This window comes from Salmo salar, chromosome 25 (genome assembly GCF_965601325.2).
Source record: "Salmo salar chromosome 25, fSalSal1, whole genome shotgun sequence".
Classification (NCBI taxonomy): domain Eukaryota; kingdom Metazoa; phylum Chordata; class Actinopteri; order Salmoniformes; family Salmonidae; genus Salmo; species Salmo salar.
Window position 1 is genome coordinate 4,780,648 of NC_138315.1, and position 24,333 is coordinate 4,804,980.

The following is a 24,333-nucleotide window of genomic DNA, read 5'->3' on the forward strand; positions in this document are numbered from 1 at the left end:
CCAACATGGCCGTTTGTCTGTATCGCAAAGCGTATTTTTCCGGGCGCAGTGCTCAGATTATTGAAAAGTGTGATTTCCCAGTAAGGTTATTTTTAAATCTGGCAAGTCGATTGCGTTCAAGAGATGTAAATCTATAATTCTTTAAATGACAATATAATATTTTACCAATGTTTTCTAATTTTAATTATTTAATTTCTGGTGCTGACTTGACTGCCGGTTATTGAAGGGAAACGATATCCTGAACATCAACGCCATAGTAAAACGCTGTTTTTGGATATAAATATGAACTTGATAGAACTAAAAATGCATGCATTGTCTAACATAATGTCCTAGGAGTGTCATCTGATGGAGATTGTCAAAGGTTAGTGCATCATTTTAGCTGGTTTTATGGTGTTGGTGACGCCTGTCTTTGAATTGACAAAACATTACACACAGCTATTGTCAGTGTACTCTCCTAACATAATCTAACTTTATGCTTTCGCCGTAAAACCTTTTTGAAATCGGACAACGTGGTTAGATTAAGGAGATGTTTATCTTTCAAAGGGTGTAAGATATTTGAATTTTTACATTTATTTGGTTTCAAATTTGCTGCTCTTGAAATGCACCACGGGTGGCACGCTAGCGCCCCAAGAAGTTAAAATAGCAACCCCACACGTCCTCTCCCTACCATTATTAAAATAAAGCAAATCCATCCACCGCTTGACCAGTCTCCTTTCCTTCGCTTCTTTCCTCACTCTTTGGACTTCAATCTGTCGACACGTCACGTACAGAGTCCTTCCTCTAAGAGGATTCACCCTTCACCTCCTGCACCTTCAGACGGATCCTTGGCCAACACTCCTCCTCCACCCTCAGGCTCCTTTCCATCTTCGATGACGGCGTCCAAGAACTCTCCGTTCATGCTAGACCCAATTCCATCTGCCACAGTAGATTCATCACCCTCTTCTCCTTCACCATCCTGGCCTCCTTTTTCTCCCTCCCGTCCTCTCCTCTGTCACACTCTCTTCTACCACCTCCTCCTGTTGTTCAATGTCAACACCGTCTGTCGGCCCAGTACACATGCAGCGGATGCCGCACTCACCACAGCCATTGCAAGGTCTTTCCGCTTTCGCGACGCACTCTCACATAATGCCCTTGTATTCTGCATCGCCGGCATAAAAAATCATGGCAGTTCCGGACTACGTGGCCAGGCTGAATACAAACTCGGCACACTTTAACAAAGTCCCTCAAACCCCTTACATTTAAACTAAAAAACTTAACAGAATGTATCATTTATAAAACAAAAATCCTTACTTCAGCACAAATAAACCCATAACAACAAAAAAACACAGGAGGCTCACCTGATGCTCCCCTGCTCCGTCTCATCCGGTGGGAACGTCCTCTCCTCTCCCAACGTCCCCCCGTCCTCCTCCATCTCTCCAACCCAGGATGCAGGCATGGTGTTAGGCCTTTGAGTGCCCTGCATCCTGGGTTCCCCACCAACACCCTCCGTTCCTCTCTCCCTGTCGGCTACTGGACTGAGGTCGAGAGCAGGGGACCCCAACTCCCCAAGCAGGAGTTGAGATCCCCCCTCAGACACCCAGCCCAGCGCCATGCCCTGGGAGTCTCCCTCCACCAGCTGCTGAGGGGCCGAGGAGAACAGCGAGGACAAGGGCGTTCTTCCCTCCCCCATCACTCGCTTGCCCCCCTCCTCCCCCCCACAGCCTGCCGAGCCGCTCCTCCTCTTCCCTTTCTTCTTCGGTGTTGGAGGCAGCGGGGAGACACCCCCCTCCCTCCCCGCTAGCTCCTCCACCATTACCCTCATCTCTTCCACGAGGGAGCTCGACATACTGCCCCCCCACTCCCTCACACCCTCTCCCCCCTCCTCCCTCCCCCCAATCCCTACCCCTGGCTCACCCCCCCCCCCTCTCCCTCCACTGTTGCTCTCGCCTGCTCATTGCTTCCTTCTTACTCTTTTCCTTCCTGTCCTTCTGTTTCTTCTGCTCCCGTGCCTTCTCTTCCTCCCTCGCCTCCTGCTGCCACCTCCTTCTCCTCCTCCTTCCGTGTGGCCGTCTTCTCTGGGCCTGTGCTTGGGTCTTTGTCACCTCCCCTGTCTCTTCTTCCTCCATCCCCCGCTCCTGCTCCCCCTCCTGCCGCAGACGCGTATGACCGCTGACGAGCCGGGCACTCCCGCCACAGGTGCGCTGTTGAGCCACACCCGTGGCAAGCCTTCGGCTCGTCACAATCCTTAGCCTCGTGCTCCCCAGATCCGCAAAATCTGCACTTTCTAGTGCTGCACGAGGCCAGGATGTGTCCATAGGCCATACAGCGCCTGCAGAACGGGGGCTGACGTGCATAAGACAATGTCCCCTTGTCAGCCCCCAGGGAGAACATAGCTGGGGGATGAAGGTACCCACCCAGTCCTTTAGGATCCTCCCTGAGGAGGGCCTGAAAACCTCTCCTCCCGTTCCAAAACCCAAGAGAATCCTTGAGGTGCCTTGCCGACGATACATTGTCCATGTACCGCCCCAAGAAGGCCCTCACCTCCTCATCCTTCACGTATGGGTTATAAATGTTGACAGTTACAACCCGGAAATTGTTTCTTGCCAAACTCTTCACCTCATAATGGCACATCGGCCTCGTATCTCCCACCGCTCTCACCTTTTTAAGGATCTCATCGTGCTTACTTTCCGTGAAAAAAGCTCCTTCCAACGAGTTGCCTTGGAGGCAAAACACGTCCCGTACCGTCAGCTTTAGTATTCCCATCAGGATTGTCCTTCCAAATGGATCAACATCCTTCTCTTTCCATGCAAACCTGATGGTATTCGCCAGTCCGATCCCTGGGACCGACCTATTTGCAGAATTTTGCGTCATCTCCGCAAGGAGAATGACACTCTCGACTCCGCTCCTCTCTTGCTGTCTTCCAGAAAAAAGAAAAAATTATAACAAAAAACACAAAATGGCAGAATTGTGATATTTTTACAAAAATATTCAAAAATACTTTCTATCGCCCTCCTACCTTCGACCTTTTGACTCAGCAGGCTTTGGGGCACCTCGGTACCAAGCTTGATCTGAGCCAAAAGGCCGAGAAGCGATAACCCACAAATTGACCCCTGCACCCGCCGGGCCCCCGGGGGCCTCGGCAGACCTCATCGGTTTGGCAAAAGTTGGCTCCTCCTCACCCAACGCTTCCCTGGTGACAGGCGGGTGTGTTTTTTTTTAAAAGTCGCTAATGCGTCGTTAGGTCACTAGCTCTTTAATCCTAGTGCGACTATTTGTTCAATGCCCGGCAAATACACCAGTCATCGTCGGGCTTGAACTCAATTGCCCGAGCGACTACTTTGAGTGGAAAAAATACGCCGGTCGGTCAGCCGGCTTCAAGTCAAACGCCTGAGCAAAAAGTCTCGGCGTCATCTCTGTCAATTTCTCTTGAAACAAGATACCGGGCTCTGCCAGAAGCAAAGCCCTTCCAAAAATACATTGAACTCGTAAGTGTTCCTCTCCACGGAAGTCTTTAGTAAAAGGCGAAAGGCTTGTGCGTAATGAAGAGAAACCAGAGTCGTATGGAAGTCAGAGGTCGGGGCCCGAGACACACACGGTGCACTCTAGGCCGGGTCCCCGCGGGTGGTCCCCGAACCCACTCTTCCAAGTTTTCGAGGGCTGTGGGTAAAAAGTCACAGACAGACAGACAGACAATCCTGGTGAAGTGATTGTATTTTTGGGGGGGGCTCAAAAAAACACACACACACACACACACACACACACAATCCTGGTGAAGTGATTGTATTTTTGGGGGGGGCTCAAAAACACACACACACACAATCCTGGCCAATGTTTTTTTTTAAAGTAAAATGGCGGGAAAACGGGGGACCCCCATGAAGGGGGCTTCGCACTTGTTTCAGTTTGGATGATTCTTCTTTTTTCATTCCTTCTCTTCTTCTGCTAGCTGTTTTACATAGCTTGGTGTATTTCTTTTTCCTTGACAATGGGAGAAAAGTGTTGCACCGTTCCCGGAGGTACTGCAATACCGGGTCGATGCGTGGAGCGGACGGAGCAAGCCCCATTTCCGACTCCCTGTTCGAAAAATCCATTTAATATGTAGTCCCCCGATGGGGGACGTATCAGATATTAAACTGATAAGAACAGATGATGATTAAAAGATTTTATTACTGTTCAAAAACATAAGCATAATAAACAAACCATCAACAATCATAATCATCACTTCCATTAAACTCAACACAAGGCATTTGAAATTTCAAAACAAATGAAACCCAAATTACAAATCAGGGGAGCATCTTCCCTCCCCCTCAACACCGACATAAACTAGATTCCTAAATCTCTATATTTCCCTATCTCCCCATACCTATCTTATTCCGTTTCCCTATTCCCTTTACCACAGTCCTAAACCCCCCTTCCACCTCTCCCGGGCTGCATGCTGCCCCCACTTCCTCTCCTCCCTCTTCATCCTCCCCCTCACATTTTCTTCCACCCTCCTCACTATCCCCTCCACTCCCCAATCTCTCCCTGTCTTTACCATGTTCTGTCTGGCTTCCCACAGCCCCCGTTTAAAGAGGCTTATGAGAAGCCATAGTAGAAATCTGTCCCTTTCCGTCCCCCTCGCTCTCCCTACTCCTCTCTCTACCCGAGCCCACGACAAAATAAAATCCCCTCTTACCTTACCTAACAACACCCGTGCCCTAGCCCACACTACTCCGGCAAAGGCACAGTCCCAAAAGGCATGGCGCACTGTCTCCTCCCCGCCACAAGATGGTCTTGGGCAGGTGGGGGATCGCGCCAAGCTATGCCGGTACATAATGGAACGCACCGGCAAACACTTATGGAGGCTCAACCAATTCAGGTCCTTGAGCCTGTTGTCCAGACCCCGCGCCTGCACTCCCTCCCAGACCACTTCCGGGATACCCACCACAGGTGTCGGACACCCTCCCTGTCTGACCTCCTCGTACAGGTGCTTGTGGTCTAAACCTACTCGGGCAACTTCAACCTCGGGGTGCGCACGTAACCACTTGGCCGCGTGACCAAAGTGCCACGGCAGCTGTTCCGCCCGAGGACCCGTGTTAGACCACACCATTACGCTTCTCGCCTGGTATGAGAAGAACACCCGCAGGAGGTAACCGGACGGGTGTACTACCGGATGAGCAAGCTCTGTCAACAAAAAAGAAACAAAAATTGAGTCCAGCTTGAGGGGGAAGTGTGGTACCCCCCTACCTCCCTCCCCGATGGGGCAAAGCATGCGTGCCCTGGCGACCCACTCGTACCTGCCACCCCACATGAACTGAAACACTAGCCTCACTAGAGGCCTCCTCAGACAAGCCGGCAATGGGTAGATGTACGCCAAATATAAAAGAGACGGCAATACATCCACCTTGAGGACCAGGACCTTGCCTACAAAAGACAACGACCTAGCCCTCCACATCGCTAGCTTCCTCTGTACCACTGCGATGCCCATGTTCCAGTTCAGCGTCGCTGAGCCGGAGGTCTCAAAATGAACCCCGAGAATCTTCAGGGCCCCGTTACAGAGAGAACCCCCCGGCACATCCGTCCTACCACGCCATCTTCCGAAAAACTTAACGGACGACTTTGCGTGGTTAAGAACCGCTCCCGACGCTCGGGTGAAGTCCCCAATAATGGCAAGGGACCTTGTCAAGCACGAGTCCTTGCAAAGCAGCAAGGAAGTGTCGTCGGCGTACTGCGTCACCTTAACGCGCAGACCGCCACTTCCAGGGATTAACAAGCCTTCCACCCCTGTGACTGCCCTAATGGCAGCCCCCAGAGGCTCCATGTACAGAACGAAGAGGAGAGCCGAGAGCGGGCACCCCTGCCTGACCCCTGACGAGAGGTCAAAAACGTCACCCATGTGACCGTTTACGCTAACCCGGCACCCCGCTCCGACATATAAAGTACGGATCCATCCTATGAACTTTTCCCCAACTCCTAATCTACCTAACACTCTGAAAAGAAAATATCTATTCACGCGATCAAAGGCTTTCGCCTGATCAAGCGCTGCTACCATTAAAGGCAGACCTCTATCTTCTACCCAAGCGATGGAGTCCCTAATCAACTGCAGGTTCCACCTAATAGAGCGGCCCTCTACCCCGCACGTCTGATCCTCATGAACGACGTAGGGAAGGGCTGTGCGCAACCGATCCGCTAGGACCTTTGCAAGTAGCTTGTAGTCTACACACAGCATGGTCAATGGCCGCCAGTTGCCTAGGTCTGTGGCGTCCCCCTTCTTGTAAAGAAGTGACAGCACACCGACGGTCATCGATCCCCCCGGGAACCCCGTCTCGAGAATGGCCTTCAAGACTTCGAGGACCACCGGTCCAAGTATACCCCAAAACTTGAGGTAAAACTCGGCCGGCAGCCCATCCATCCCAGGTACCTTCCCTTTTCCCATCCTCCTAAGGGCGCTCTCAACCTCTTCTAGGGAGATCTGAGCCTCCATCGCTTCTCTAATGTCCTCCGGCAATCGCCGGGACAAGTGTTCTAAAAACACATTTCCCTGCTCTACATCTACTTCCCTCTCCTTAAAGAAACTTCGGAAATGATCAGTTGTTACTCTGACCATCTCCTCCGGCTCTCTAGCTACACTACCATTTTCTTTCCTAACCCCGTACATTACCTTTCTACTCTGTCTATCCCTAACCGACTTAACCTCTCTAGGCTAGGCGGGACGAATTCGTCCCACCTACGTAACAGCCACGGCTATCCTGTGGCGCGATTTTCAAAACCTTAAAAATCCTATTACTTCAATTTCTCAAACATATGACTATTTTACAGCCATTTAAAGATAAGACTCTCGTTAATCTAACCACACTGTCCGATTTCAAAAAGGCTTTACAACGAAAGCAAAACATTAGATTATGTCAGCAGAGTACCAAGCCAGAAATAATCAGACACCCATTTTTCAAGCCAGCATATAATGTCACCAAAACCCAGAAGACAGCTAAATGCAGCACTCACCTTTGATGATCTTCATCAGATGACAACCCTAGGACATTATGTTATACAATACATGCATGTTTTGTTCAATCAAGTTCATATTTATATCAAAAACCAGCTTTTTACATTAGCATGTGACGTTCAGAACTAGCATACCCCCCGCAAACTTCCGGGGAATTCGCTAACATTTTACTAAATTACTCACGATAAACGTTCACAAAAAGCATAACAATTATTTTAAGAATTATAGATACAGACCTCCTCTATGCACTCGATATGTCCGATTTTAAAATAGCTTTTTGGTGAAAGCACATTTTGCAATATTCTAAGTACATAGCCCAGGCATCACGGGCTCGCTATTTAGACACCCGGCAAGTTTAGCACTCACCATAATCATATTTACTATTATAAAAATTTCATTACCTTTTGTTGTCTTCGTCAGAATACACACCCAGGACAGCTACTTCAATAACAAATGTTGGTTTGGTCCAAAATAATCCATCGTTATATCCGAATAGCGGCGTTTTGTTCGTGCGTTCCAGACACTATCCGAAATAAAGAAGTGTCACGCGCTTGGCGCAATTCGTGACAGTAAAATTCTAAGTATTCCATTACCGTACTTCGAAGCATGTCAACCGCTGTTTAAAATCAATTTTTACGACATTTTTCTCGTAGAAAAGCGATAATATTCCGACAGGGAATCTCCTTTTCGGCAAACAGAGGAAAAAATCCCAAAGGCGGGGGCGGTCGGGGTCACGCGCATAAGCTAGTGTCTCTTGATGGGCCACTTGAGAAAGGCGATAATGTGTTTCAGCCTGGGGCTGGAATGACGACATTCTGTTTTTTCCCGGGCTCTGAGCGCCTATGGACGACGTGGGAAGTGTCACGTTAGAGCAGAGATCCTTAGTAAATGATAGAGATGGAAAAGAAGTTCAACAAATGGTCAGACAGGCCACTTCCTGTAAAGGAATCTCTCAGGTTTTGACCTGCCATTTGAGTTCTGTTATACTCACAGACACCATTCAAACAGTTTTAGAAAATTTAGGGTGTTTTCTATCCATATGTAATAAGTATATGCATATTCTAGTTACTGAGTAGGAGTGGTAACCAGATTAAATCGGGTATGTTTTTTATCCAGCCGTGTCAATGCTGCCCCCTAGCCCTAACAGGTTAAAGAACATTGTGGAACAAGTCTCGTTATGTTCTAAAAAGCCGCTATGCGCACGCTCCAGGAAAGCTCGAGCCTTCCGCTCCTGCAGCTCCCTGAGTTGCGCCTTCAGGGCAGTGGATCTCTCCCAGTCGACCGACCCGCCGAGGTTGCCTGCCTCGTACTCGAGTTCGAGCAACCTATGGATATGATCCACCTCCCTCCTTTCCTCCCTTTTTCTCCTCTTACAATATCCTATAATAAAGATCCTAATCCTTACCTTGACTAAGTCCCACCACTCCAACACCCCCTTGCACATGGACCGGAGGCCCTCAAGCCCCCGAAACACACCAATAAAGGCATTAACAAAGGCTTGCTCATCCAGCACCTCCCGATCTAACTTCCAATACCCCCTACCGAAGAGGCAGACTGGAGAACTCACCTGCAGGAGCACCCCGTCGTGATCTGAAAAGAACACAGGCAACAGCCGACCAGACAACTGACCCAAGTACCTGGATAGAAAAATATAGTCAAGCCTCCGCGCAACCCCCCTGGAGTTGCGCCAAGTGGGACCGGCCATTTTCGGAGCAGTGTGCAGGCCACCATCAACCAGACCATGGCAAGCCATTAGCCCGGTGATGGCGCCTGCACTGCTGTCCCCCCCTACCCCTAAATCTATATTAAAGTCCCCCCCTATCACCAACTGCCTATTTGTGACACACAGGGGTGTCAGACAGTCCACCATCTCCCTCCTGTCTGCCGCCACCTGTGGTCCGTACACCCCAACTAATCTATACCTACAATCTCTTAATGTGACATCCACCCCCAAAACCCTCCTCTGCATAACAACAAAAGTATCTTCAACCTTTACCTCCCTATTCCCAAACAAGATCCCTACCCCCGAAGAGTGAACCCCCCCTATACCCCAAACTGATTCCCCTTTATCCCACTCCCTCTTAAACCTCACAACATCCCCCCCATCCCTTAGGTGAACCTCCTGTAAAAAACAAAAATCAAACCCCACACCCTCTAAATAACTAAACACCGCCCTTCTTTTTATCCTATCCCTCAAACCCCTTACATTTAAACTAACAAAAGTAATTTTATCCATAATGAAAACATTAACAACAACCTACTAATAACAAAAAACAAAACAAGAGGCTCACCCGATGCTCCCCCGCTCCATCTCCTCCGACAGGGAAGCAAAAATGCTCCCCTCGTCCGAAGGATACAGATCCTCCTCAGATGAGCCCACCTGCTCGCACACAACTTGGGACACTCTGTCTCCCCCTTCCTCTAAGACCCCCAAGTCATCTGCCCATGAAGCCGGGAAAGGGTTGGGGATGGAGGTTTCTGGCATCTCTGAACAGCCTTGCGACCCTCCATCCCCAGGATGCAGAGATAGAGTAGAGGTCGTCATGTCCATTTCCTCTAGGGGTAAAGGGAGGGATGAGTCCTGTGAGGACAGGGGGGCCACTTCAGCGGCACTGTCTTTAACCCCCATCGCACGCTTGCCTGCCCCTTCCCCTATGTCTCCCACCTCTTTCTGCACATCACCCTTCCGCTTCGTCCTCTTCTTCTTGCCGACGTAGGGTTCCTGCTCCAGTTCCGGGATCACCCTCCCTACTGACGATTCCTTCCCATCCTGCCCGAGTTCGAGCGGCACACCAGAGTCTGAGGCCCACTCCCCTGCCCTTGACCCCAACACCGGAAGATTTTCCACCATTTCTACCAGGGCCCCAAGCCCCTCCACCCCATCAAGTAATGATCCCATGCTCTCCATTCCTCCACCCGCCTCCTCCACCTCCGGCTTCTGGATAGCGGACCCCTCACCTCCTTTCACTGACGGCCCTGATGCCACCTTATTCCCGGCCCTTGCACGTGGAGTGGGCGTTGGTGAGGATGGTCTCTCCTGCACCTTCTTCTCTGGGTCTTTCTTGCTAGACCCAGGGTCCCTTCTTTGCAGATGTTCCCCCACAGAGTCTCCTCCTTCCTTTCTGCCTGCCGTCGCCTCGGCATATGACTGCCGACGGGACGGACAGTCCCGGAACAGGTGCAGCCTACTACCACACCCGTGGCACTCCTTTGGCTCCCTACAGTCCTTTGCCTCATGCTCCCCCGATTTGCAAAACCTGCATCTACCTGTACTGCAGGCAGCTGTAACGTGCCCATACTCCCTACATTTCTTACAGAAAGGGGGTTGACGGGTGTAAAAGAGCATCCCCCTGTCCGAAAGCAGAGAAAAGACCGCCGGGGGATGTAGGAAGCCATCAAACCCTTCCTTATCCGGCCTAAGGAGCACCTGGAACTGACGGCGGCCATTCCAGAATCCCAAAGAGTCCTTCACATATCTTGCCCCTGACGTGACGTCACAAAAACGGCCCAGAAATGCCCCTATGGCGATATCCGTTACATGAGGATTGTACATATGTACATTAACCTCTATGGGCTAGGTGGGACGCTAGCGTGCCACCCGTGGTGCACTCCATCAACAGCAGGTGCATTTCAAGAGCGGCAAATTTGAATCCAAATAAATGTCAAAATTCAAATTTTTCAAACATACAACTATTTTACACCCTTTGAAAGATAAACATCTCCTTAATCTAACCACGTTTTACGATTTCAAAAAGGTTTTACGGCGAAAGCATAAATTTAGAGTATGTTAGGACAGTACATTTACAAGAGTTGTGTGTAATGTTTTGTCAATTCAAAGACAGGGTCACCAAAACCATAAAACCAGCTAAAATGATGCACTAACCTTTTACAATCTCCATCAGATGACACTCCTAGGACATTATGTTAGACAATGCATGCATTTTTAGTTCTATCAAGTTCATATTTATATCCAAAAACAGCGTTTTACTATGGCATTGATGTTGAGGAAATCGTTTCCCTCCAATAACCGGCAGTCAAGTCAGCGTCACAAATTAAATAATTAAAATTAGAAAACATTGGTAAAATATTATATTGTCATTTAAAGAATTATAGATTTACATCTCTTGAACGCAATCAACTTGCCAGATTTAAAAATAACCTTACTGGGAAATCACACTTTGCAATAATCTGAGCACTGCGCCCAGAAAAATACGCGTTGCGATACAGACTAGACGTCATGTTGGGGAGATCTAAAATCGAAAATACTATGTAAATAATCCATTACCTTTGATTCTCTTCATCAGATGTCACTTCCAGGTATCACAGGTCCATAACGAATGTAGTTTTGTTCAAAAAAGCTCATCATTTATGTCCAAAAATCTCCGTCTTGTTAGCACATGATCTAAGCCAGCCGGACTTCTCGTCATGAACGAGGGGAAAAAATATATTTACGTTCGTTCAAACATGTCAAACGTTGTATAGCATAAATCATTAGGGCCTTTTTTAACCAGAACATGAATAATATTCAAGGTGGACGAATGCATACTCTTTTATAACGTATTGGAACGAGGGTACCCAACATGAACTCGCGCGCCAGGAGTCTAATGGGCCATCATCGTTCCATGGCTCTTGTTCGGTCAGATCTCCCTCCAGAAGACTCAAAACACTTTGTAAAGGCTGGTGACATCTAGTGGAAGCAATAGGAAGTGCCAAAATATTCCTCAGCCCCTGTGTTTTTCAATGGGATAGGTTTAAAGGTAATACAACACATCAGGTATCCACTTCCTGTCAGAAAATGTCTCAGGGTTTTGCCTGCCAAATGAGTTCTGTTATACTCAGACACCATTCAAACATTTTTGGAAAATTTAGGGTGTTTTCTATCCATATGTAATAAGTATATGCATATTCTAGTTACTGGGTAGGAGTGGTAACCAGATTAAATCGGGTATGTTTTTTTATCCAGCCGTGTCAATACTGCCCCCTAGCCCTAACAGGTTAATAGTTCTGAAATTGGTCTTAGACAGACATGTTACATTGAAAAAGGACAATGGCTTCTCTCCAGCAGCCGCTTTGGCTCTGTCCATTATAATGTCGCACATACCTTCTGTATGAAAGGTCACGTCATATGCTTCCTCCATAGCATTTCCCTGCAGACACATAACCTCTGGGACTTTGACTTTCAGGGCCCCCATCAAAACGGTTCTTCCAATGGAATCTCTGGGCAAGCGTGTATCTTCTTCCTTCTTCCAAGCGAAACGGATTGTGTTCTTAAGTCCAGTCCTGGGGACCGACCCTGCGCTGCTGTTGTTCGCCATCTCCTCACGGAAAAAAACGAAAACCAAGTTGAAAAAAAAATAACTGGCTTTCCTTCTTACTCCCTCCGGCCTTCGACCTTCTGACTCAGCGGGCTTTGGGGCACCTCGGTACCAAGCTTGATCTGAGCCAAAAGGCCGAGAAGCGATAACCCACAAATTGACCCCTGCACCCGCCGGGCCCCCGGGGGCCTCGGCAGACCTCATCGGTTTGGCAAAAGTTGGCTCCTCCTCACCCAACGCTTCCCTGGTGACAGGCGGTTGTGTTTTTTTTTAAAGTCGCTAATGCGTCGTTAGGTCACTAGCTATTTAATCCTAGTGCGACTATTTGTTCAATGCCCGGCAAATACACCAGTCATCGTCGGGCTTGAACTCAATTGCCCGAGCGACTACTTTGAGTGGAAAAAATACGCCGGTCGGTCAGCCGGCTTCAAGTCAAACGCCTGAGCAAAAAGTCTCGGCGTCATCTCTGTCAATTTCTCTTGAAACAAGATACCGGGCTCTGCCAGAAGCAAAGCCCTTCCAAAAATACGTTGAACTCGTAAGTGTTCCTCTCCACGGAAGTCTTTAGTAAAAGGCGAAAGGCTTGTGCGTAATGAAGAGAAACCAGAGTCGTATGGAAGTCAGAGGTCGGGGCCCGAGACACACACGGTGCACTCTAGGCCGGGTCCCCGCGGGTGGTCCCCGAACCCACTCTTCCAAGTTTTCGAGGGCTGTGGGTAAAAAGTCACAGACAGACAGACAGACAATCCTGGTGAAGTGATTGTATTTTTTTGGGGGGGGCTCAAAAACACACACACACACAATCCTGGTGAAGTGATTGTATTTTTTGGGGGGGCTCAAAAACACACACACACACACACACACACACACAATCCTGGTGAAGTGATTGTATTTTTGGGGGGGCTCAAAAACACACACACACACACACACACACACACACACACAATCCTGGTAAAGTGATTGTATTTTTTGGGGGGGCTCAAAAACACACACACACACACACACACACACACACACAATCCTGGTGAAGTGATTGTATTTTTTGGGGGGGCTCAAAACACACACACACACACACACACACACACACACACACACACACAATCCTGGTGAAGTGATTGTATTTTTGGGGGGGGCTCAAAAACACACACACACACACACAATCCTGGCCAATGGTTTTTTTTTTTTTAAGTAAAATGGCGGGAAAACGGGGGACCCCCATGAAGGGGGCTTCGCACTTGTTTCAGTTTGGATGATTCTTCTTTTTTCATTCCTTCTCTTCTTCTGCTAGCTGTTTTACATAGCTTGGTGTATTTCTTTTTCCTTGACAATGGGAGAAAAGTGTTGCACCATTCCAGGAGGTACTGCAATACCGGGTCGATGCGTGGAGCGGACGGAGCAAGCCCCATTTCCGACTCCCTGTTCGAAAAATCCATTTAATATGTAGTCCCCCGATGGGGGACGTATCAGATATTAAACTGATAAGAACAGATATTTTTTTTAGAAAAAATAATTTATTACATTCAATGCCATTCATTCTTACAAAATCATACATTCATTCAAATTCAAATCGTACTGGCATTTTTAAATTATAATGTAATCCAAAACAAAAACTCAGGGGAGCATCGTCCCTCCCCGTCATCCTACACACTAACCTTCCCTATCTCCCCGTCCCTAATCTAAAATATCCCCAGCCCTAATCCCCCCTTCCATCTCTCCCGGGCAGCGTGCTGCCCCCACTTCGTCTCCTCCCTCTTCATCCTCCCTCTCAAATCTCCTTCCACCCTCCTCACTATTCCTTCCACCCCCCAATCTCTCCCTGTCGTGACCATGTTCTGCCTGGCTTCCCACAGCCCCCGCTTAAAGAGGCTCATGAGAAGCCAGAGCAGAAACCTATCCCTATCCGTCCCCCTCGCTCTCCCTACACCTCTCTCTAACCTAGCCCAAGTCGGTACAAAATCCCCTCTAACCCTTCCTAACAACACCCGTGCCTTCGCCCATACTACTCCGGCAATGGCACAGTCCCAAAAGACATGGCGCACAGTCTCCTCCCTGCCACAAGAAGGTCTTGGGCAGGTGGGGGATCGCGCCAAGCCATGCCGGTACATGGTGGAGCGCACCGGCAAACACTTGTGGAGGCTCAACCAATTCAGGTCCTTGAGCCTGTTGTCTAGACCCCACGCCTGGACTCCTTCCAAGACCACCGCCGGGATGCCCACCACAGGTGCCGGACTTACTGCCCGTCTGACCTCCTCGTACAGGTGCCAGTGATCTAAACCTACTCGGGCGACTTCAACCTCGGGGTGTGCACGCAACCACTTGGCCGCATGGCCAAAGTGCCACGGCAGCTGTTCCGCCCGAGGACCCGTGTTAGACCACACCATTACGCTTCTCGCCTGATACGAGAAGAACACTCGCAGGAGGTAACCGGACGGGTGTAGTACTGGCTGAGCAAGCTCCGTCAACAGAAAAGAAACAAAAATTGCGTCCAGCTTGAGGGGGAGATGTGGTACCCCCCTACCTCCCTCCCCGATGGGACAGATCATGCGTGCCCTGGCGACCCACTCGTAACTGCCACCCCACATGAACTGAAACACCAGCCTCACTAGAGGCCTCCTCAGACAAGCCGGCAATGGGTAGATGTACGCCAAGTACAATAGAGATGGCAATACATCCACCTTGAGAACCAGGACCTTGCCCAAAAAGGACAAAGACCTAGCCTTCCACATCGCTAGCTTCCTCTGTACCACTGCGATACGCATGTTCCAGTTCAGCGTCGCTGAGCCGGAGGTCTCAAAATGGACCCCGAGAATCCTCAGGGCCCCGTTACAGAGAGACAACCCTCCGGGCACATCTGTCCTACCACTCCATCTTCCGAAAAACTTAACGGAAGACTTCGCATGGTTAACAACCGCCCCGGACGCTCTGGTGAAGTCCCCAATGATGGCAAGGGACCTTGTCAGGCACGAGTCTTTGCAAAGCAGCAAGGATGTGTCGTCGGCGTACTGCGTCAACTTGACACGGTGACCGCCACTTCCAGGTATAAGCAAGCCCTCCACCCCTGTGTCTGCCCTAATGACAGCCCCCAGAGGCTCCATGTACAGAACGAAGAGGAGAGCCGAGAGCGGGCATCCCTGCCTGACCACAGACGAGAGGTCAAAAACGTCACCTAAGTGACTATTTACGCTAACCAGGCACCCCGCTCCGACATATAATGTACGGATCCACCCTATAAACTTCTCCCCAAATCCTAATCTACCTAACACCCTGAATAGAAAGGATCTATTCACGCGATCAAAGGCTTTCGCCTGATCCAGCGCTGCTACCATTAAAGGCAGCCCTCTGTCTTCTACCCAAGCGATGGAGTCCCTGATCAACTGTAGGTTCCACCTAATAGAGCGGCCCTCTACCCCGCACGTCTGATCCTCATGGACGACGTAGGGAAGGGCAGTGCGCAACCGGTCCGCTAAGACCTTTGCTAACAACTTATAGTCTACGCACAGCATGGTCAACGGCCGCCAGTTGCTAAGGTCTGTTACTTCCCCCTTCTTGTAAAGAAGTGACAGCACACCAACAGCCATTGATCCCCCCGGGACCCCCGTCTCAAGGATGGCCTTCAAGACTTCGAGGACCACTGGTCCAAGTATACCCCAAAACTTGAGGTAAAACTCGGACGGCAGCCCATCCATCCCAGGCACCTTCCCTTTTCCCATCCTCCTGAGAGCGCTCTCAACCTCTTCGAGGGAGATCTGAGCCTCCATCACATCTCTAATGTCCTCCGGCAATCGCCGGGACAGGTGTTCTAAAAACACATTTCCCTGCTCTACATCTATTACCCTCTCCTTAAATAAACCTCGGAAATGATCAGTTGTCACCCTGACCATCTCCTCCGGCTTTCTTACTATACTGCCATTTTCTTCCCTAACCCCATGCATTACCTTCCTACTCTGTCTGCCCCTAACTGACTTAAAGAACATAGCGGAACAAGTCTCATTGTGTTCTAAAAAGCCATTATGCGCACGCTCCAGGAAAGCTCGAGCCTTCCGCTCCTGCAGCTCCCTGAGCTGCGCCTTCAGGGCTGTGGATCTCTCCCAGTCAATCGACCCACCGAGGTTGCCTGCCTCATACTCAAGTTCAATCAACCTTTGGATACGATCCACCTCCCTCCTTTCCTCCCTTTTTTCCCTCTTGCAATATCCTATTATAAAGGCCTTAATCCTTACCTTAACTAAATCCCACCACTCTAACACCCCCTCGCACATGGACCGGAGGCCTTCAAGCCCCCGAAAGAAACCAAAAAAGGCGTCGACGAAAGCTTGCTCCTCCAGCACATCCCGATCTAACTTCCAGTACCCCCTACCGAAGAGGCAGACTGGCGACCCCACCTGCAGGAGCACCCCGTCGTGATCTGAGAAGAACACAGGCAGCAGCCGCCCAGACAACTGACCCAAAGACCTAGATAGAAAAATATAGTCGAGCCTCCGCGCAACCCCCCGGGAGTTGCGCCATGTGGGACCAGCCATTGTCGGAGTAGAGTGCAGGCCTCCATCAACCAGACCATGGCAAGCCATTAGCCCGGTGATGGCGCCTGCACTACTATCATCCACTAACCCTAAATCTATGTTGAAATCCCCTCCTATCACCAAGTGCCTATTTGTGACACACAGGGGCGCCAGACAGTCCACCATCTCCCTCCTGTCTGCCGCCACCTGTGGCCCGTACACCCCAATTAACCTATATCTACCCTCCCTAAATGTTACATCTATCCCTAAAACCCTCCCCTGCATTATGACAAAAGTGCTCTCAATTTTAATTTCCCTATTCCCACACAAAATTCCTACCCCTGTTGAGTGCACCCCTCCTATACCCCAATACGAATCTCCCTTATCCCACTCCCTCCTAAATCTATTTACATCCCCTCCATCCCTCAGGTGAACCTCCTGTAAAAAACAGAAATCAAACCCCACACCCTCTAAATAACTAAAAACCGCCCTCCTCTTAACAAAATCCCTTAATCCCCTTACATTTAAACTAAGAAAAGTAACAGAAAGATTTATTTATAAATAAAACAAAGAAACCCTCACCCCCAAAACACACAAAAATAAAAAGGAGGCTCACCCGATGCTCCCCTGCTCCATCTCATCCAGCGGGGACGTCCTCTCCTTTCCTGACGCCCCCCCGTCTTCCTCCATCTCCCCAATCCAGGATGCAGGAATGGTGTTGGCCACCCAAATCCTCCATTTCCCCTGCCTACCCGCTGGCTGGGCAGAAAAAAGGGGACCCTTCATCACCAAAAAGGGACCACAGCACCCCAGTCCGCAGCTCCTGAGCCCCTCCCGGGAGATCCAGTTCCCCCAGCGGTCCAGTGACAGTGAAATCCAATGAGGAAGCTGAGGTTTCCCCCTCCTTCCCTCCTTTTTTTCCCATTGCTCTCTTGGCCTCCCCTTCCCCCCCCCCAGTGCTCTCCTTCTTGTCTTCCATGGCACGCCTCTTCCCTTTCTTCTTCGGTGTGGGTGGCAAAGGGGAGACATCGCCCCCCCTCCCCCCCAGCTTCTCCACCATGCCCCTCATCTCCTCCACCAGGGCACTTGACATATCACTGTCTCCCCACTCCTTCCCTCCACCCCCCCTCCAAATCCCCCTCTGGGCCTGTCTCCGTGTCCTTCTCCACCTCCTCTCTCACCGTTGTCTTCGTCTCCTGCCTCTCCACTCTCTGGCCTACTTCCTCTTTGTGACCCTCCTCCCCATCTGCTCCGGCCTTCTCGCTCCTTTGCCCCTCTTCTCTAGGGGCCACCTTCTCCTCCCGTGCTGTCTCTCCATCCTGGCCCGCTCCGTCGTCCTTGTCCTCTCTACCCCCATCCCCTGCTCTCCCTCCAGCTGCAGACGCGTATGACCTATGACGAGCCGGGCAATCCCGCCACAGGTGTGCCGACGAGCCACACCCGTGGCAAGCCTTAGGCTCGTCACAGTCCTTGGCCTCATGCTCAGCTGATCCGCAGAATCTGCACTTCCTAGTGCTGCACGAGGCCACGGTATGACCGTAGGCCATACAACGCCTGCAGAATGGAGGCTGACGGGCATAAAATAACGTCCCCCTGTCAGCCCCCAGGGAGAACATTGCAGGGGGATGGAGGTAGCCTCCCAAACCCTTAGGGTCCTCCCTGAGCAAGGCCTGGAATCCTCTCCTCCCATTCCAGAAGCCCAGGGAGTCCCTGAAGAGCCTTGCTGAGGATACACTGTCCATATATCTCCCCAGAAAGGCCCTCACCTCTTCGTCCTTGACATGCGGGTTGTAGAGGTTAACAGTCACCACCCTGAAGTTGTTCCTTGCCAGGCTTGATACTTCGTAATGGCACATCGGATGATCTCCTCCCAACTCTTTCACTTTTTTCAAAACCTCGTCGTGTCTTAGCTCAGTGTAGAAGGTCACGTCAAAAGCTCCCTCCATCGGGTTCCCCTGGAGGCAGAAAACGTCTTTCACGGCCAGCTTCAATGCTCCCATCAGTACAGTCCTTCCGAAGGTTTCTCTCCCGGCTGGCTCCTGCTCCTTATTCCTCCACGCAAACCGAATCGTATTTGCCAGTCCCATCCCTGGGACTGACCTGCTGGCTGGATTGCGCGCCATCTCCTCCTCGACAATGGCGCGCTCAAAAGAATTTGTTGGAAAAGTTTCCAAACAAAACTTACCGCCCACCAGCCTTCGGCTTTTGACTAAGGGGTTACGGCACCGCAGTACCAAACTTGAACTTAGCCAAAAGGCCGACAAGCGATAACCCACAAATTGACCCCTGCACCCGCCGGGCCCCCGGGGGCCTCGGCAGACCTCATCGGTTTGGCAAAAGTTGGCTCCTCCTCACCCAACGCTTCCCTGGTGACAGGCGGGTGTGTTTTTTTTTTAAAGTCGCTAATGCATCGTTAGGTCACTAGCTCTTTAATCCTAGTGCGACTATTAGTTCAATGCCCGGCAAATACACCAGTCATCGTCGGGCTTGAACTCAATTGCCCGAGCGACTACTTTGAGTGGAAAAAATACGCAGGTCGGTCAGCCGGCTTCAAGTCAAACGCCTGAGCAAAAAGTCTCGGCGTCATCTCTGTCAATTTCTCTTGAAACAAGATACCGGGCTCTGCCAGAAGCAAAGCCCTTCCAAAAATACGTTGAACTCGTAAGTGTTCCTCTCCACGGAAGTCTTTAGTAAAAGGCGAAAGGCTTGTGCGTAATGAAGAGAAACCAGAGTCGTATGGAAGTCAGAGGTCGGGGCCCGAGACACACACGGTGCACTCTAGGCCGGGTCCCCGCGGGTGGTCCCCGAACCCACTCTTCCAAGTTTTCGAGGGCTGTGGGTAAAAAGTCACAGACAGACAGACAGACAGACAGACAGACAATCCTGGTGAAGTGATTGTATTTTGGGGGGGGGCTCAAAAACACACACACACACACACAATCCTGGTGAAGTGATTGTATTTTTTGGGGGGGGGCTCAAAAACACACACACACACACACACACACACACACACACACACACACACACACACACAATCCTGGTGAAGTGATTGTATTTTTTGGGGGGGGCTCAAAAACACACACACACACACACACACACACACTCCTGGCCAATGTTTTTTTTTTTTTAAGTAAAATGGCGGGAAAACGGGGGACCCCCATGAAGGGGGCTTCGCACTTGTTTCAGTTTGGATGATTCTTCTTTTTTCATTCCTTCTCTTCTTCTGCTAGCTGTTTTACATAGCTTGGTGTATTTCTTTTTCCTTGACAATGGGAGAAAATTGTTGCACCGTTCCCGGAGGTACTGCAATACCGGGTCGATGCGTGGAGCGGACGGAGCAAGCCCCATTTCCGACTCCCTGTTCGAAAAATCCATTTAATATGTAGTCCCCCGATGGGGGACGTATCAGATATTAAACTGATAAGAACAGATTTTTTTCTTTTGGAAAAGTTTTATTGTCACAGTTCCTTTAAAAACAGCTCATATTTATATTTTTACATCATTTATACACAAACAAACAGCATGGAGGCATAAAACACAGCATTTGAATTACATTTGAATTTGTTAAAAAGTACATGTTGTTTACACCAATAAAAACAACCATTAATGAAAGTACTTTTCGTTGTATAAAACATCAAATCTGTAAAAGCCATTTAAAATGTGTACAAATGATTTAAAAAAGAAAAACATTTTTAAGACATAAAAAATGTATTTAAAAAGTCACTTGTTAAAAAGCTGTCTTCGGTCCCTTGTACAGGAGCGGGGTGAGTCCTTATCAAACTTGCCTCCTCCTGCTCTTCCGAATCGATCACCGTCCCGTCCTTCGGGGCCCAGAGGAGATACCTCCCCTAGGTGCATCGCCCTAGGCGCCGCAGCGCTGTCAGGCCGTGGCCGCAGGGACCTTGGGTGTTGTGGGGGACCCTTCGCCTGGGGTCGAGGCCCCCTTCCTTCTGTACCACCCCAGGGCTTCTGTGGCTACCATGGCCACTGCCTGGGGGGTGGTGTTGACCTGTTTCGCTACCAGCAGATTGCGGGAGGACCACAGTGCTGCCTTCAGACACGTGAGGGTGGGCCAGAGCTTGGTGAAGGCCTTTGGTGGAATAGGCCTTCGGCCTCACCGACTCCTCTTGGCCACAGCCTGTACGGGGGCACGCGGATGTCCTCGCCATGCCCCGGGAGTGCATGACGGCCCTGACCGGGAGGATCTCATGGGCGACCATCCAGGACAGGTCCCGGTGCTGATTCAGGAGAGCAGGATGGGCCACATTACGCCAAACCATTGTGGGCTCGCCTATAGCAAGCCCGCGCACTGGACACACTGGTTCCCGATCCTGCACAAGAGAGAGAAGAGAGCGATGTTTAGTTAAAACTGTGACTGCTTCTTTTTCCAATTTAAAATGTCTTAAAAACTTCTGGAGCTGGGCGTAGTGTGTGGGAAGCAGGAAAGAGACTGGGGCTCGCAGGTCGACTGGGATCAGCCTCAGAGACCTGAGGTAAGATCCCAGCCAGAACCTTGCGAGGGCCTGGGTCTTATTGGTGGCCGGGGAGGTGGCAAGAGTAAGATGTAACGCTGTGTAGCGGCTGCCCAGGAACAAGTAGAGGTCAGGCAAGCCTTTCCCCCCCTTGGACCTGGGCCTCTTGACCACCTCCCTCCTCAGCCTCTCCCACTTGCTCCCCCACAAGAAGTAAAACAGCATCCGCTCCAGGGCTAAAAGAGTTCTCCTAGGGGGGATAAAAACAGAACTGATTAATAAAAGCACAGGTAAAATCACTGCTTTAATGATTAAAACCTTGCCCTCAAAAGTCAGCTGTCGTAGTCCCCAAAATCCCAGTCTCTGTCTTACTGTCCCCAGGATCCCACTCCAATTACCTCTCCCTCCTCCCTCCCTGTCAAACTTTACCCCGAGTACCCTTATGTCCGTCGTTTTCACAGTCAGTGGTAGTCTGGTCAAGTCTGGGTCTGCCCACGGTCCGAAAAATTGGGCCTCTGTCTTGTCTCTGTTCAGTCTCGCCCCAGAGGCTCGTCCGTACCAGTCAGTCCTGTCCAGGGTCCTGTCGACGGATAAAAGGTCGGTGCATAAAATGTTGACGTCGTCCATGTAAAAAACGCACTTGGCGGTCATCCCCCCACTCCCCGGGATACCCACCCCACTGATCCGTTGGTCCCTTCTCAAGACCTGTGCCAGTGGTTCAATGCCGGCCACAAACAGAAGGGGAGATAACGGACAGCCCTGACGGACGCCGCAGTGTACTCCCACTGCTTTTGACAGATGCCCATTTACAAGGATTTTGCTGGTGATATCCCCGTACAGCAGTCCCACCCAAGCTAAAAACCTGTCCGGGAAACCCATTTTTTGCAGTACCTTAAAGAGGTACTGGTGCGAGACCCGATCAAAGGCTTTTTCAAAATCTAAATTTAGGACTACAAGCCGCATGTTTCTGTCTCTCGCATAACAGATGGCATCTCGGATCAGTATCAGGCTGTCCGTGATCTTCCTTCCGGGAATGGCACAGGTTTGATCCGGGTGGATCACCTCCCCTAAGACAGAAGACATTCTGAGTGTTAAAACCTTGGTAAAAAGTTTACAATCAAAATTTAAAAGGGTTATCGGTCTCCAGTTCTTCAGGTCCGTCCTGTCGTTTTTCTTATATAAAAGAGTCACGATCCCCACTCTAAAACTGTCAGGTAGTCTGTCGAGGTATTCAAAGTCAGTAAAAACAGTCAGAAGTTCATCGGCTAAAACATCCCAAAAGGTCAGATAAAACTCCAAAGGGAGGCCGTCCTCCCCCGGTGATTTACCCCTCTTAAAATGTTTCAGTCCTTGGTCAATTTCTGTCCTCGTCAAGTCTTTTGTCAGGTCGTCTGTGTTGGGTAAAATCTTGTCAATGTATGTTAAAACGTCCCCCATGGTTTCCTCACATACAACTTTTTCCCCAAACAGTTCCCCATAAAAATCCTCGACTACTTCTTTCATTCCCTCTGTGTCTGTTTTTAAAAACCCATCTTTATTTTTTAAACCTGTCATTGTCCTACCCTTACTAACTATTTTCTTAAAAAAGTACCTTGTACACTTCTCCCCCTCTTCTAATTCCCTCTCCTTACTTCTTAAAATAACCCCCTTACTTTTCTGTTCAGCTAAAAGTGCCATTTCCTTTTTTACTTCTTTAATTTCATAGTTAAAATCAAAGCCCTGTTGGCCAAGGTTAAAATATCTTTCCAGTCGCTTTTGCAGTCCCACCATGCGTCTATCTTTTTCTTTGCTTTTCTTCTTTCCTATCTCTCTAAAGAAAGTCCTCGTCCTACCCTTCACCATTTCCCACCATTGTGCTCGTGTGTCAAAGAAGTCCTGTAGCGTCTGCCACTGGCTGAACTGCTCCCTGTACTGGCTAACTACTCTATCATCTTCTAAAAGGGAACAGTTCAATTTCCAGGGCCCTCTTCCCACAGTCACACCCGAAGTTAGTGAAAGGGTGCACGTCAGCATTACGTGATCTGAGAAAAAGGCAGGGGTTATTCTAGCATCAGTTGGGGGGCAGTCCCGGGTAAACAGATAGTCAATGCGAGAGGCTCTGGTGCCGTCACCACTGGTCCAGGTGAAGCCCTCCTCTCTTGGATGCAGGGTTTTAAAACAGTCAGTCAGTTTAAAATCCCTGCACAGCCCTTGCAATAAAACACTTGACCTATCTACCTTAAAATCCTCTCCCGCCCCTCTCCTGTCTGCTCTATTTAAAACACAATTAAAATCCCCCCCCACCACTAGAGGATCCCTCCCTAGCATGTGGGACTGCAAGTCTTCTAAAAGTGCGCACCGGTCATGTTTATCGTTAAAACCATACACATTTAGCATGTTAAAATCCCTCCCCATAAAAGTACAATTGGCTAAAAGAGCGCGCCAACCTACCACCACCGTGCTCCCCCTCACCACCACATGTGGGGTCTTGATTAAAATGGCAACACCGTCATTTTTATTAAAATTTGAGCCACTCCAAATGGAGGGCCCATGCTGCCACTTGTCCTCCCATTTCCTATAAGAGGATAAAAAGGGTAGACCACACTCCTGTAATAAAAACACATCTGAATTAAACCTTTCTAAAAAGGATAAAACCGACTGTGCTCTTATTTCTGTTTTTATACTTCTCACATTTATAGTGGTGATGTTAAAAGCCATAAAAGGGTGAGTAAAAACAATGCTAAATGAAAAGGCATTTAAACAGTTGAAAGGAGGTTATTTTTCTGGTACTTCCTCTCTCTCCCGCCGGGGTAACGGGGGATGGCAGGGAGAGGAGGTTAAAACCGGACTTAAAAAGGAGATTGTGTTGGGGGAGTTGGGGGGGAAGGTTCTGTGTTCTTCCTCCCCCTGGGAGCTCTCCCATTCCACCTTGCCCTTTTTCTCATCGCCTTGTTCGGGGTCGGAGAGCTCCTCCGCATTTCTTTTTCGTGGGGGGAGGTGTTCCTCCAGAATCTCCACCCCCTCTCCCATATCTCTTTCCGACACAGTCTCCATACTGTCTGACCCACTTGGGGAGTTCTCACTCAAGATCTCTCCGGGGCCGTCTTTCT

General features: G+C 49.7%; 1 protein-coding gene, 3 non-coding genes and 3 pseudogenes across 4 annotated transcripts; all 7 read right to left on the reverse strand.

Moving 5' to 3' along the window:
* Positions 1–3,421: 3,421 nt before the first annotated feature.
* On the reverse strand, positions 3,422–3,538 carry LOC145864166 (U5 spliceosomal RNA). Its single transcript, XR_014382748.1, has one exon. It is a non-coding gene; the product is annotated as a U5 spliceosomal RNA (small nuclear RNA).
* A 432-nt stretch (positions 3,539–3,970) lies between these two features.
* On the reverse strand, positions 3,971–4,138 carry LOC145864155 (uncharacterized; annotated as a pseudogene).
* Positions 4,139–12,768: 8,630 nt separating this feature from the next.
* Positions 12,769–12,885, reverse strand: LOC123730644 (U5 spliceosomal RNA). Its single transcript, XR_006762079.1, has one exon. It is a non-coding gene; the product is annotated as a U5 spliceosomal RNA (small nuclear RNA).
* Positions 12,886–13,609: 724 nt separating this feature from the next.
* Positions 13,610–13,784, reverse strand: LOC123730693 (uncharacterized; annotated as a pseudogene).
* A 5,288-nt stretch (positions 13,785–19,072) lies between these two features.
* Positions 19,073–23,941, reverse strand: LOC123724050 (transposon TX1 uncharacterized 149 kDa protein). Its single transcript, XM_082968840.1, is given in 2 exon segments — positions 19,073–20,884; positions 20,886–23,941. Coding segments are annotated over 2 exon segments (3,288 nt in total). The 3' UTR covers positions 19,073–20,652.
* On the reverse strand, positions 19,391–19,507 carry LOC123730642 (U5 spliceosomal RNA). Its single transcript, XR_006762077.1, has one exon. It is a non-coding gene; the product is annotated as a U5 spliceosomal RNA (small nuclear RNA).
* LOC123730571 (uncharacterized) lies at positions 20,051–20,226 on the reverse strand (annotated as a pseudogene).
* Positions 23,942–24,333: the final 392 nt, after the last annotated feature.